Consider the following 14,164-nt stretch of genomic DNA (forward strand, 5'->3'; position numbering starts at 1 on the left):
AAAAGAAGTTTGTGTATAGGCACCCATGATGGTTTTAACGTGATGTTATTTGGGTGGTAATGTGTAGAAACAGACACACTGATCAAACACTGGTGAACATTTTCAGAACACTGATGAACCTCGCGACCGTTTTTGCTTACGTGACCATCACTGACAACTCAATAAGCCCAAAGACTATGTGCAGACAATCAGTAACTGCCGTCTATTGAACGCAGGTGATTTCGCATGTGATCACTGAATCGTGTGGATTCATCCAATGCATTGTAGGGTGAAATTTCTCTTGTGGAGACTATGCTGTAACATCTGGATGCTGCAGGTTGGACACTGCACAAGTACGCAGCATCCAACCCGCAGTGTTTACAGACTGTGTGCACATACCCTAAAGCTTTATTCACACATCAGTATTTTTAATCAGTATTTGTATGCCAAAACAAGGAGTGTCTACTAGACACAGAGCAATCTTTCAATCATAGTTTTCTCTGTAAGTTCCATTCCTGGTTTTGGCATACAAACACTGATGAAATATACTGATTTCTGAATAAACCCTAACAGGAATAAACAACTGCTAAAAACCTGGAACTTATAACTTGTTTGTTATTTTCCCTTGAAATCAGACATTGGGAAAAAATCTTCCCTGTTCAGATCCTCCAGGAAGGAAAGAATTACCGTGAGTAACTTTAGGTTTTTCTTTTAGGTCATTGCAGTTGTGATGGACATATTCACAGATCCAGATATTTTCTTAGACATGTATGAAGCGGCTACAAAACGCATGGTTCCAGTCTACATCATCCTAAGTTTACAACATTTGGCTTCATTTATTCATATGGTAGAATCAACCGGAGTCAATGTTAGATTCACAGAGGTACAGTTTCCACTATTTTATTATATCTACTGATTTTAAAAACAATAATTTCTCTGTTAGATTATTTCCTAAAGTTTGACAAAGGTGTGCGATTGTGAAGAATTTGGAATAATGTTAAATTGCGACAGTCCAGAAAATCTCAAGGCTGCAATATTGTATTATTTCTGTTTATGGAGCTTTAGTTTCATTCTCATATGGCAGAAATATTGTAGAAGTCTACTGTTGACATGAGTTTCCATTCTTGATGGCTTAGTCTAGGTTCTCACACAAACACTTCTCTTTTACGAGCTTTGTATCGGGGGGTTAAATATTGGAAAACTGACTGAACAGTGATCTAGTCTAAACTGGTGCATTACCAAAAAAGACTTACATAGCAAATAGATCAATGGCTGCACTCACCTGTACTAAAGCAAGGTAATGTGAGATACATGAAATGTGAATAGCATAATGGCTTGTGAAATCTATGAAAAAATGTGGATGGGCTCACAATTTTTGGCAAAATCTTGTGCTAAGCATCTCATGTATTTTATCATAGATTTCACAAGCCATTATGCTATTCACATTTCATGTATCGCACATTTCCTTGCTTTAGTACAGTAAAATTGAGTGCAGCCATTGATCTATTTGCTATGTAAGTCTTTTTTGGTTATGCACCAGTTCAGACCAGATCGCTGTTCAGTCAGTTTTCCTATATTTATTATGTACTATTTTTTCTGACTTGAACGCCCGGCCCTTCACCATGCTGTGATTTTAATTACATCCAAACACAGTTGGTTCCGACCTTCCTATAAATACAGGCTTTATGATGTTATTAGCCAGAGATAAGTGTTCACACTAGGCAGACAGGTCAGGGACCCATCCGATCTGAGATTACCTTAACGTTTGGTGGATGGGCTCACAATTTTTGACCAAATCTTGTGCTAAGCATCTCATGTGTTTTTTCCATAGATTTCACAAGCCATTATGCTATTCACATTTCATGTATCGCACATTTACTTGCTTTAGTACAGTAAAATTGAGTGCAGCCATTGATCTATTTGCTATGTAAGTCTTTTTTGGTTATGTACCAGTTCAGACTAGATTGCTGTTCAGTCAGTTTTCCTTATGTGTTTGTATGCATGTCTGAAAAAGAAAAACACTGGCGAGACAGTCCAACTAGTGTCCAAAACAACTGCATTGGCATCATAAAATAAATGGCTTTGTCAGGGTTACCTTCAGATTCCTGTTTTTTGGGGATTGCAAACAGAATCCTGATACTGTTCTCGATGGAGAGCACTTTTTGTATATGTATCTAACCTTAAAAAAGATATTGAAATCAACATCTGTGATGGTCAAAGATTTTTATCTTCTCTTTACTCTTGTGTAGACTTAGAAAATATTATAAAAGGAGCAGAATGTCAGCTGGTAAAATATCTTTGTGGTTATTAGTAGAGATGAGCAAGCACTAAAATGCTCAGGAGTAGTTGGTATAATCCTACACTCAAAGAGGCTTTGCCCAAAGTGGAAAGCCAGGAAAACAATTATAAGTAGGGTCATCAATAGACCCTACAAGGCAACAACTGGTGGGCCTCATTCAAATATAACATTAAAACACTTTATGTACTGCTGTCATCTGGAGTTGTGGAAAAGTCGGGTCTAAGCCATGCTTTGTTCATTGTTATCAGAGTGAGTCTGTCAGCACTTTCTATTGACAGGCGAAAGCACCTGTCTGTTATGACTCCCCTGTGGCACTAAAAATACATTCAGACAAGATGCTAGCAGCAGGGCAGCACAACTCCTATAAGACATAAAGGGACAGCTTATGCCAATTCGCCAGCTTTGAGACCCAATAGCTGAAGGTCGCAGAGGAATTAGGGACTACGCTAGTTTAGTCAGCCAGTTATTGCTTGACCATCTTTTAAAACTTTTCCTTCCTTCTCAAAAATACTCGGTAATAAGGGCATGGATGCTGGGAGGCTGTCATCAAATTGACCCAGACCTTTGACAGTGTACCCCTGCCTCTGTTATACTTGGTGCGTGTCTCCCTCCCCTCTCCTCCTTAGTTGGTCAAGGAAGCTTGCCCCATTCCGCTAGCGTTGTCTGATGGGAATTTTTTCAACATATTTTCCACAATGGCCTTTGGGTATAGCACCATTTTACAAGACCTCTCCGACTCAGGAAGAAGAGATGCAAAGTTCTTCTTGTAGCGTGGGGCAGGCATGTTGAATAAACAGTACTCTTTTTTTGGCCAAGTAGAATTTAATGCTAGGGACATGGGAAAGCAGCAGTACCTAAACTTTGCCATATGTGCCAAGGTCCCTACAGCCATCACTTCCCTGTCTTCACCATGATGACGACTCTCCATCTCCTACTCATCCACCTCTTCCTCCTCATTAACATCCTCAGCCCATCCGCGTTGGAGAGACAGGACGAAGCTTGTGTGGATACCAGCCTCTTTTGCACTATCAGCCAGCCCCTGTTTCTTCTCCTCAGCCTCCACCTCCTCATTGTTAACCAATCTGTGGTAAAGAGATTAAATGAGTCTGGGTAGGGTTGTATCTCCCTGTCTCGTGCTTTTCTCTGTATCCACCTGGTCCGCATGCAAAGCTTCATGTTTATTTGTCAGCAGCAACTTTTTAAATAGTCACAGAAGCAGGATCGTTAGACTGATGATGGTGTAATTGCCGCTCACTGTCTTAGTGGAGTCTTCAAATTCTTGATGAGCCACACAAATGTATGACATATATGCCCACTCTTCCATTGTTATGTGTGGAGGTTGACCAGAATGCCGACTGGTGTGTTGGAGCAGGTATTCCATAACTGGCCTCTGTTGCTCACAAAGACTTACCAGCATGTGCAGTGTGGAGTTCCAGAGAGTGGTGATGTCACACACGAATCAGTGAGCTGGAACTTGCAAGAGCTGCTGCAGCACTGCTAGAACAGTAGCAGCTCTAGCTGACTTGCGTAAACAGACGCTGAAGTGGAAAAACTTAACCATAAGCTCTGGCTAAGATGAGAAGGTTTTCTGAAAATGCTGAACTACCAAGCTGAGCACATGTTCCAAGCATGGTATTTGTGTGAGCTTGCCAAACTTCACAGCTGCCACCAGGTTACGTCCATTATGACACACGACCATTCCTGGTTGGAGGTTAAAATCTGTTTGGTCTGTTATTCATTTCAGTAACTCTGCCTTGTTGTGCGGTTTGTCTCCTAGACAAATTATTTTCAGCAGAACATGTTGCCGCTTTGCTGAGGCAGTGCTACAGAGCTTCCAGCTGATGTGGATGACATGCTCTGAGATAGCACATTGGAGATGGAGAATGAGAAGGAGCAGGGTGGGGTGCAGGAATTTGTGTAGAAGGTGGAGGAAACCATGATAGAAGTAGGGCCAGCAATCCTTCTTGTTGGGAGCATATGTGCTGTGCCAGAGTGTGACTCGGCTTCAGCCACAACGATGTACAACCAGTGTGCTCTCAGGGAAATGTAGCGTCCCTGGCCATAAGCGCTTGTCCATGTGTTGCTTGTAAAGTGGACAATGCCAGTAAGTGCATTGGTAAGCATACAGAAAATGTTCCCCTACACATACTGGTAGAAGACTGGGACACCACAATGGGAGATTTATTTTAAATCACCAAAATTTCATACAAACCAAGTTCTACAGTATATGTGACAATAGTAATTTTTTGACCAACCAAATTTCTACACCTTTGCCAGGCCAATTTTTTAGGTGCATTTAAAACCATGTTTTAGATTATATTTGACAATAGTCAATTTTTGGCACAAAAACATTTTAACTGTGCCAAGACAAGCGTTATTTTTTTAAGCCACTGTAATTTTACACAAAGCACATTAAACTGTATGGATGACTAATAAAATCCCTAAAAAAAACTGGGCTATAAGTGACCCAGGTTCTGGTAGCTCTGGAGCCCCCAACATGTAAAAATGGGCGACAGCTCTCTGTGTCACTTGCACCATCGCCTGCTCCTGCATAGGAGGTGAGGAACCCCAAGGACAGTATGATCTCTCTGGGGTGGTAGTCCCTCCTCAACCCACCTCAAGGAATCTCTTCCAGGATCGTTGATTTCTCAAGAAGAGTTTGTCCTACTCCCTTCCTTCTGGTATCACTCCCACCGCATACAAGCTATGTTGGCCTTCCATTTTGAGGAACGTGACCCTGGTTCCAGGCATCAGCTCTTGCACCCTTCGAGGCATGTGTTTCATTTCTACTGCTTGCTGGTTGAACGAGATGTGATTGCAGGTCCAAACTCTTTTATGTACCCCCTTCTCGGCTGCCTGTAGTAAGTAGTGACCTTCCCCCAGGATGCCAACTGTTGGTACCTTGCAGCTAGCGAATCTGCTAGCATTTCTCTAGCCCTGCCTGGTCCTGGCTTGTAACCAGCCTCTCTTCTGACCAGCCTAGGTCCCTCAGTCTGCTAGTTGCCTGTTCCTTGCTCACCTATCTGCAATCCGCAAAACACACAGTGGTGGAGGCTGCAGCTCAGGTTCAAGCCTTGGTAGTTCTGGTAAAGCAGCTGGTTGTGGACCACAGGGTCTTGCCACCTCCACTGTCATGCCAGCTAGGTCTGGCTGCGATATTCCTCTGGTTGCTTCCTTGGGAGGCTCGTGGGATTCGACCGTCTTTGTTGCCTTGGTGACCAGTAAACTTGTTATTGTTACATTGTATGACTTACTATACTAATTCAATCCCTACATTTTTTAGAGTGTTATATGCCAATTAAATGTATCCCAGAACAGGTTATCCTGTATGAATAAGCAATATAATACCGATACATTTTTGAAAATTTTTGCAGAGGGTTAGATACCAACTAAATGTGACCCAGAACATGTAATAGTGTATGGGTGAGCAATATAATAAAGATAAAATTTTGAACACATTTTTTGAGGGTTACATACCAATAAAATGTGCTCCAGACGGCAGAATAGTCTATGGGATGAGTAATCTAATCCAGAAATACCTTTTGTAAATTTTACAGTACAGACCAAAAGTTTGGACACACCTTCTCATTTAAAGATTTTTCTATATTTTCATGACTATGAAAATTGTACATTCACACTGAAGGCATCAAAACTATGAATTAACACATGTGAAATTATATACTTAACAAAAAAGTGTGAAACAACTGTAAATATTTCTTATATTCTAGTTTCTTCAAAGTAGCCACCTTTTGCTTTGATGACTGCTTTGCACACTCTTGGCATTCTCTTGAATGAACCTAGAATATGACATATTTTCAGTTGTTTCACACTTTTTTGTTAAGTATATATTTCCACATGTGTTAATTCATAGTTTTGATGCCTTCAGTGTGAATTTACAATTTTCATAGTCATGAAAATAAAGAAAAATCTTTAAATGAGAAGGTGTGTCCAAACTTTTGGTCTGTATTGTACGTACCATCATATTGCAACAATAACCTTGTTAAACTGTATGGATGAGTCATTGAATCCATAAAACATTTTTGAATATAAAGAGTATGAAAGTGTATTTTATGTACTTATACTATACATTCATAAAGGATTTGCAGAAAGTGCAAAGCCAGTAAAAATTATAAGGAGGGTCATTCATAGATCCCTGAAAGGCAACAACTGGCGGGCCTCATTAAAATATTTTTAAAGTATAGTTGCTGTACTCCTACACTCAAAAAGGCTTTGCACAAAGTACAAAGCCAGTAGAAAAATATAAGCAGGGCAATACAGTAATCCTCTTCAGGTACCCGCTTCTTCTTATCCTTCCTCTTGGGGTTGGGGGACTGCCTCCATCTGTTTCCTGGAGCCCGATTCCCAGGTGCCTGGGCTTTAAGTGACCCAGCTTCAGGTAGTGCTGGAGTCCCTGACATATAGAAATGATCAATATAGGAGGTTAGAATCAAAGGACAGTACAATCTCTCGGGGGTGGTAGCAGCCTTCTCTCAAGGAGCCTCTCCCATGCCCAATAATTCCTCAAGAAGAGTTCATTATGCTTCCTTTTTTTGGGATCACACTCACTGCATGCCAGCAATGTTGCCCCTCCATTTTGAGGAACGTGACCCTAGATCAAGCTGTCATCTCTTGCAGCCTTCGTGGCAAGTGTTTTGTCTCTTCTGCCCAATGGGTGAACGAGATGTGATGATGGGTCACAAACTTTTCAATGGACCCCCTTCTCAACAGACAGTTGTAAGTAACTACCACCACTCGGGATGCCAACTCATGGTACCTTACGGTTAGTGAGCCAGACAACATTTATCCAGTCCTGGTGCTGTCTCATCTTGTCTCTTCTGACCAGCCTAGGACCCGCAGTCTGCTCACCAGTTCCTGAATCCTGGCTCTCCAATCTGCAGTCCACCAGAACCCAAGCGGTAAAGGATGCGCCTGGGTTTGGGTTTCGGGGGGACTGGGATATTGGCTGGATCAGGATCAAAAGCTCTTACCAACTCTGCTGTTGCATCAGCTTCCTCTGGCTTTGATATTCCTCCGGTCACTACTTTGGCAGTCTCACTTGCTTTTGCCATCTTTGTGGCACACCAAGCATGTTACACTGAATGGATGACTAAATAAATACAGTAAAATATTTGTAACACTTTTTTGGAGTGTTGTAAATCATAGAAATGTACACCTATCCTCCGCTACAAGGATCACATACTACAATGTGCTGTGCCACACAGGCTTCTCTCCGGCATCCAGGCTACCTGAAACCCTTCTTGTAGTATCAATACACGACAGGATACCTATAACAAGATAGAGAATCCTCTCACCTATTCTATCAAATCAGTTCTGATGAAGGTCCAGATGTGGACCGAAAACATTTAACAACAATGTAATCAATGGATGTATAATAAATGGAACTCTTTTATTGCCATATTTCTTTCTGAGTGCCAGTTGTTTCTACATTCAATTTAGATGAGCAGATTGATGTGCAGAGGACTGAGTCCAAGTTGAATTTCCTGAATTAATGATCTCATTTCATGGTGACACTTTGAGATTCACGTTTATGAAAAAAAAAATTGCCTCGCATTATTTCTCACACTGCTGAAAAATCATTGAGTGGCTAATGTGCTAATTTCAATATGCATGGTCACGCTGGCTTCCCTACAACGCCCTGCAGCTGCGACATACCTTGTACATTAGTGTACCATGTACAATGTTATCACATTTCTCTCTCTTTTTTATACTCCTTCTCTTTTTCTCTCCTCTTCTCCTTACCAGTACTAAGATCAAAACAAATTTATTCACTACAAATTGAATTTTTCGGGTAAATTTAGCAAAGCTGAAAGATAAATTTCTCTTTTTGGTGAGCCAAGCCAAGAGAGATAGATCCCCAAAAAAGACTGGATTGCCCATCACTAGATGACATCACCTCCTCGGCACCCAAGTCTGGTTTCCAGGTCTCATACACCTCAAAATCATTATTGTTCTCCATGATTTGCCTGACAATTGCCTCTGTGTGGGAAATGGTCTGACCTCTTTGCCTGCCTGATTTCCATTTCAAGTTTTCCACTGGCTCAGCTACTACCACTGTCAGTGCCTCCAGCTTCACGGCTTGTAGAGCAAGCAGTTCAACTTGGCTTTTGAATCATGTTTTCCATCTCCTCTGGCACCATGTCATCCAAGTACAAGGGCTGACTGTTTACCTGAAAGAAGTTGACTTATGCAGTATCTTCCTCAGCCACTGTGGTGCTGTGGATTATTGAACTAAAGGGCAGAACAGAAACAGGTGTCATTGATTGAAAGGAAATGTACAACATTAAAGAGATTGTCCACAACTAGGACAACCCCTTCTCGATCTAAAAGTTTGGTTCCTATAAAATAAAAACACATACTCACCCCGTGACAGCGCCATTCCAGCAGTGTTGGGGCTTGCATTCTCAGGGCTCTTGTGCAGTTATGACACGTGAGCCCTGCGCCCAATCAGCTCTGGCATCACTTTTCCTACCTTTGGACAAATAAACAGAATTCATTGTCTTTCCCCCATCTCACGCGACCTCCCCAACGAACCTATCCATTACAGTAAACGGTTGCCCACTCTCCGCAGTCCCACAAGCTCGCTGTCTTGGGGTAATCCTTGACACTGATCTCTCCTTCAAACCGCATATCCAAGCCCTTTCCATTTCCTGCCACCTTCAGCTCAAAAATATTTCACAGATCCGTACATTCCTAAACCAAGAATCTGCAAAAACCCTAGTCCATGCAGTCATCATTTCCCAATTCGACTACTGTACCCTCCTGCTCTGTGGCCTCCCCTCTAACACTCTAGCACCCCTCCAATCTATTCTAAACTCTGCTGCCCGACTAATCCACCTGTCCCCCCGCTATTCCCCGGCCATCTGTGACCTTGTCTCCCGGTACTTACCTACACACAACCTCCGATCCTCACAAGATCTCCTTCTCTACTCCCTTCTTATCTCCTCTTCCCACAATCGCATACAAGATTTCTCTCGCGCATCCCCCATACTCTGGAACTCTACCACAACACATCAGACTGTCACCTACCATCGAAACCTTCAAAAAGAACCTGAAGACCTACTTCTTCTGGCAAGCCTACAACCTGCAGTAACCACCGATCGACCAAACCACTGCATGACCAGCTCTACCCTCGCTTACTATATCCTCACCCATCCCTTGTAGATTGTGAGCCCTCACGGGCAGGGTCCTCTCTCCTCCTGTACCAGTTGTGACTTGTATTGTTCAAGATTATTGTACCTGTTTTTATTATGTATACCCCTCCTCACATGTAAAGCGCCATGGAATAAATGGAGCTATAATAATAAATAATAATAATAAATAAAATATCAAGAGAAAGTAGTGGACAACCCCTTCAAATTTTATGGCAATTGAAGAGGTTGACTGAGCAGAACATTGATTCAAGCTGTCAGAGGTGCAGTCATTCTGCTGAGAGGCAAAGAAGACCAAGTGTAACCTGCATTTGGTACAATTACTGCCAAGATGGTTGATACCAGGAGTTCTAGTGGTGTTGCTGCCGCTAGCCACTCCCACATTTTTTTTACATGGTATCTTTTTTTTCTCTCTTACGCTACCATTTCAGTGCCAATTTTTGGTTTAACATACATTTTGGACACATGTTAAACAATTAAGTTCAATTTTGAAAAAATATGGAATCAAGCAAAAATGCTAAGGAGGGATCACTTGACAACCAAAAAGGCTAATGCAATACCAGACTGCCCATAATATAGGTGTGTTTCCAATTTGACAATTTAAACAGAAGTGCTAGGACAGATCCATACAGTTAATTGTCTGAATTTACTGTAATAATTTGTTTGCAAATTAATTTCCTTTTACCTTAAAACAACATAGCATCAAATGCCAGAAGGTAAAATGCTGCAACAGCCCACAGTATAGTTGTGGTGTGTAAGATTGCCTAACCAGAATATTAAAAAAGTTGCACACTTGTTAAATTGTAGTTGTAAAACTATTATATAAAAAAATGTACCTTTATTTAATTTTCATTTGATAGATATTTTTTTTGTTTAAATTCACCCACGCATTTACCCCCGTTTGTCAATATTCTGTAACCCCCCCAAAATCCTATGTAGCTATGTAGGTACATGCATAAATATTAAGTGTGGTAACATCCAGCAGTCTCATTGTGGTGCTTGAACTTGTTAATCCCTTAGTGACAGCCAATTTGGTACTTAATGACCGAGCCAATTTTTACAATTCTGACCACTGTCACTTTATGAGGTTATAACTCTGGAATACTTTAAAGGGAACCTGTCACCTGAATTTGGCGGGACTGGTTTTGGGTCATATGGGCGGAGTTTTTGGGTGTTTGATTCACCCTTTCCTTACCCGCTGGCTGCATTCTGGCTGCAATATTGGATTGAAGTTCATTCTCTGTCCTCCATAGTACATGCCTGCACAAGGCAAGATTGCTTTGCGCAGGCGTGTACTATGGAAGACAGAGAATGAACTTCAATCCAATATTGCAGCCAGCATGCAGCCAGCGGGTAAGGAAAGGGTGAATCAAACACCCGAAAACTCCGCCCATATGACCCAAAACAGTCCCGCCAAATTCAGGTTACAGAGTCCCTTTAACGGATCCCGCTGATTCTAAGACTGTTTCTTTGTGACATATTGTACTGCATGTTAGTGGTAACATTTCTTCGATATTACTTGCGATTATTTATGAAAAAAATGGAAATATGGCAAAAAAATTTAAAAATTTTGCAATTTTCAAACTTTGTATTTTTATGTCCTTAAATCAGGGAGATATGTCATGAAAAATAGTTAATAAATAACATTTCCCACATGTCTACTTTACATCAGCACAATTTTGGAAACAAATTTTTTTTTTGTTAGGGAGTTATAAGGGTTAAAAGTTGACCAGCAATTTCTCATTTTTACAACACCATTTTTTTTAGGGACCACATCACATTTGAAGTCATTTTGAGGGGTCTATATGATAGAAAATAACCAAGTGTGACACCATTCTAAAAACTGCACCCCTCAAGGTGCTCAAAACCACATTCAAGAAGTTTATTAACCCTTTACGTGCTTCACAGGAACTGAAACAATGTGGCAGGAAAAAATGAACATTTAACTTTTTTTTTTAAAACATTTTAATTCAGAACCATTTTTTTTTATTTTCCCATGTGTAAAAACAGAAATGTAACCATAAGTTTTGTTATGCAATTTCTCCTGAATACGCTAATACCCCATATGTGCGGGTAAACCACTTTTTGGGCGCACCGCAGAGCTTGAAAGTGAAGGAGCGCCGTTTGACTTTTTCAATGCAGAATTGGCTGGAATTGAGATTGGACGCCATGTCACGTTTGCAGAGCCCCTGATGTGCCTAAACAGTGGAAACTCCCCACAAGTGACACCATTCTGGAAACTAGATCCCTTAAGGAACTTATCTAGATATGTGGTGAGCACTTTGAACCCTCAAGTTCTTCACAGAAGTTTATAACGTAGAGCCGTGAAAATAAAAAATCACATTTTATTACACAAAAATGATTTTTCGCCCACAAATTCTTATTTTCACAAGGGTAACAGGAGAAATTAGACCACAAAAGTTGTTGTGCAATTTCTTCTGAATACGTCGATACCCGATATGTGGGGGTAAACCACTTCTTGGGCGCACCGCAGAGCTTGGAAGTGAAGGAGCGCCTTTTGACTTTTTCAATGCAGAATTGGCTGGAATGGAGATAGGACGCCATCTTGCGTTTGGAGAGCCCCTGATGTGCCTAAACAGTGGATATCCCCCACATGTGACACCATTTTGGAAACTAGACCCCTTAAGGAACTTATCTAGATGTGTGATGAGCACTTTGAACCCCCAAGTGCTTCACAGAAGTTTATAACGCAGAGCCGTGAAAATAAAAAATCACATTTTTTCTACAAAAATGATTTTTTGCCCCCAAATTTTTATTTTCACAAGGGTAACAGGAGAAATTGGACACTAAAGTTGTTGTGCAATTTATCCCGAGTACGCTGATGCCCCATATGTGGGGGTAAACCACTGTTTGGGCGCACGGTAGAGCTCGGAAAGGAAGGAGCGCGGTTATGGAATGCAGACTTAGATAGAATGGTCTGTGGGCGTTATGTTGCGTTTGCAGAGCCCCTGATGTACCTAAACAGTAGTAACCCCCCACAAGTGACCCTATTTTGGAAACTAGACCCCCCAAATGAACTTATATAGATGTGTGGTGAGAACTTTGAATGCCCAAGTGCTTCACAGAAGTTTATAATGCAGAGTCGTGAAATTTAAAAAAAAAAAATTTCAACAAAAAGATTTTGTAGCCCCAAGTTTTTATTTTTACAAGGGTAACAGGAGAAATTGGACCTCAAAAGTTGTTGTCCAATTTATCCCGAGTACGCTGATGCCCCATATGTGGGGGTAACCCACTGTTTGGGCGCACGGCAGAGCTCAGAAGGGAGGGAGCACCATTTGACTTTTTGAGCACAAAATTGGCTGTCGTGTTTGGAGACCCCCTGATGTACCTAAACAGTGAAAAACCCCCAATTCTAACTCCAACCCTAACCCCAACACACCCCTAACTCTAATCCCAACCCGATTTATAATCCTAATCACAATCCTAACGATAATCACAACCCTTACCCCAAAACAATCCTAATGTCAACCCTAACCATAACCCTAATCAAAACCTTAAATCAACACACCCCTAATCCTAATCTCAACCCTAACCTCAAACCTAACCCTAATCCCAATACACCCCTAATCCCAACCCTAACCTTAACCCTAATCCCAAACCTATCCTTAATCCCAAGCGTAACCCTAATGCCAACCCTAATCCAAACCCTAACCCTAATCCCAACTCTAACCCTAACTTTAGCCGCAACCCTAGCCCTAACTTTAGCCCCAACCCTAGCCCTAACCCTAACCCTAAATTTAGCCCCAACCCTAACCCTAACTTTAGCTCCAACCCTAACCCTTGCCCTAACTTTAGCCCCAACCCTAAAACTAGCCCTAAGGCTACTTTCACACTTGCGTCATTTGGCATCCGTCGCAATCCGTTGTTTTAGACAAACAACGTATCCTGCAAATGTGCCCGCAGGATGCGTTTTTTGCCCATAGACTTGTATTGCCGACGGATCACGACGTGCATTGGATCAGTTGTGTTTTGGCGGACCGTCGGCACAAAAAATCGTTCAATGTAACTTTTTTTGTACGTCGCATCCGCCATTTCTGACTGCGCATGCGTGGCCGTAACTCCGCCCCCTCCTCCCCAGGACATAGATTGGGCAGCGGTTGCATTGAAAAACTGCATCCGCTGCCCATGTTGTGCACAATTTTCACAACGTGCGTCGGTATGTCGGGTCGATGTATTGCGACGGCCCCGTATCGACGCAAGTGTGAAAGAAGCCTAACCCTATATTTAGCCCCAACCCTAACCCTAACCCTAAATATAGCCCTAACCCCAGCCCTAACCCTAGCCCTAACCCTAACCCTAGCCATAACCCTAGCCCTAACCCTAACCCTAGCCCTAGCCCTAACCCTAAACCTAATCCTAACCCTAACCCTAATTTTAGCCCCAACTGCTTTCTCCTGCCGGCCGGCAGATGGCGACAGATGGCGGGCGCACTGCGCATGCCCGGCGCTCACAGCCAGACCAGAGAAGCAGAGTGCCGAGGACAGACAGCGGAAGGTAAGTATGTAGTGTTTGTTTTTTTACTTTTAGGATGGTAACCAGGGTAAACATCGGGTTACTAAGCGCGGCCCTGTTCTTAGTTACCCGATGTTTACCCTGGTTACCAGCGAAGACATCGCTGAATCGGTGTCACACACGCCGATTCAGCGATGTCTATGGGGAGTCCAGCGACGAAATAAAGTTCTGGACTTTCTTCCCC

At 42.1% G+C, this 14,164-nt stretch overlaps 1 protein-coding gene across 2 annotated transcripts in view; it reads left to right on the forward strand.

The window, feature by feature from the left end:
* Window positions 1-14,164, forward strand: part of FAM83E (family with sequence similarity 83 member E) — a 136,350-nt gene that overhangs the window by 68,677 nt on the left and 53,509 nt on the right. The window contains exon 3 of one of the 2 annotated variants that reach the window (XM_069742314.1): window positions 695-862. The exons of the other annotated variant lie outside the window; for it this stretch is intronic. Within the exon in view, the coding sequence (XP_069598415.1) occupies window positions 695-862 (168 nt within the window). The remainder of the gene's footprint in view (window positions 1-694; window positions 863-14,164) is intronic. 2 annotated transcript variants of the gene reach the window in all.

This window comes from Ranitomeya imitator, chromosome 10, assembly GCF_032444005.1.
Source record: "Ranitomeya imitator isolate aRanImi1 chromosome 10, aRanImi1.pri, whole genome shotgun sequence".
NCBI classification, from domain to species: Eukaryota; Metazoa; Chordata; class Amphibia; order Anura; family Dendrobatidae; genus Ranitomeya; species Ranitomeya imitator.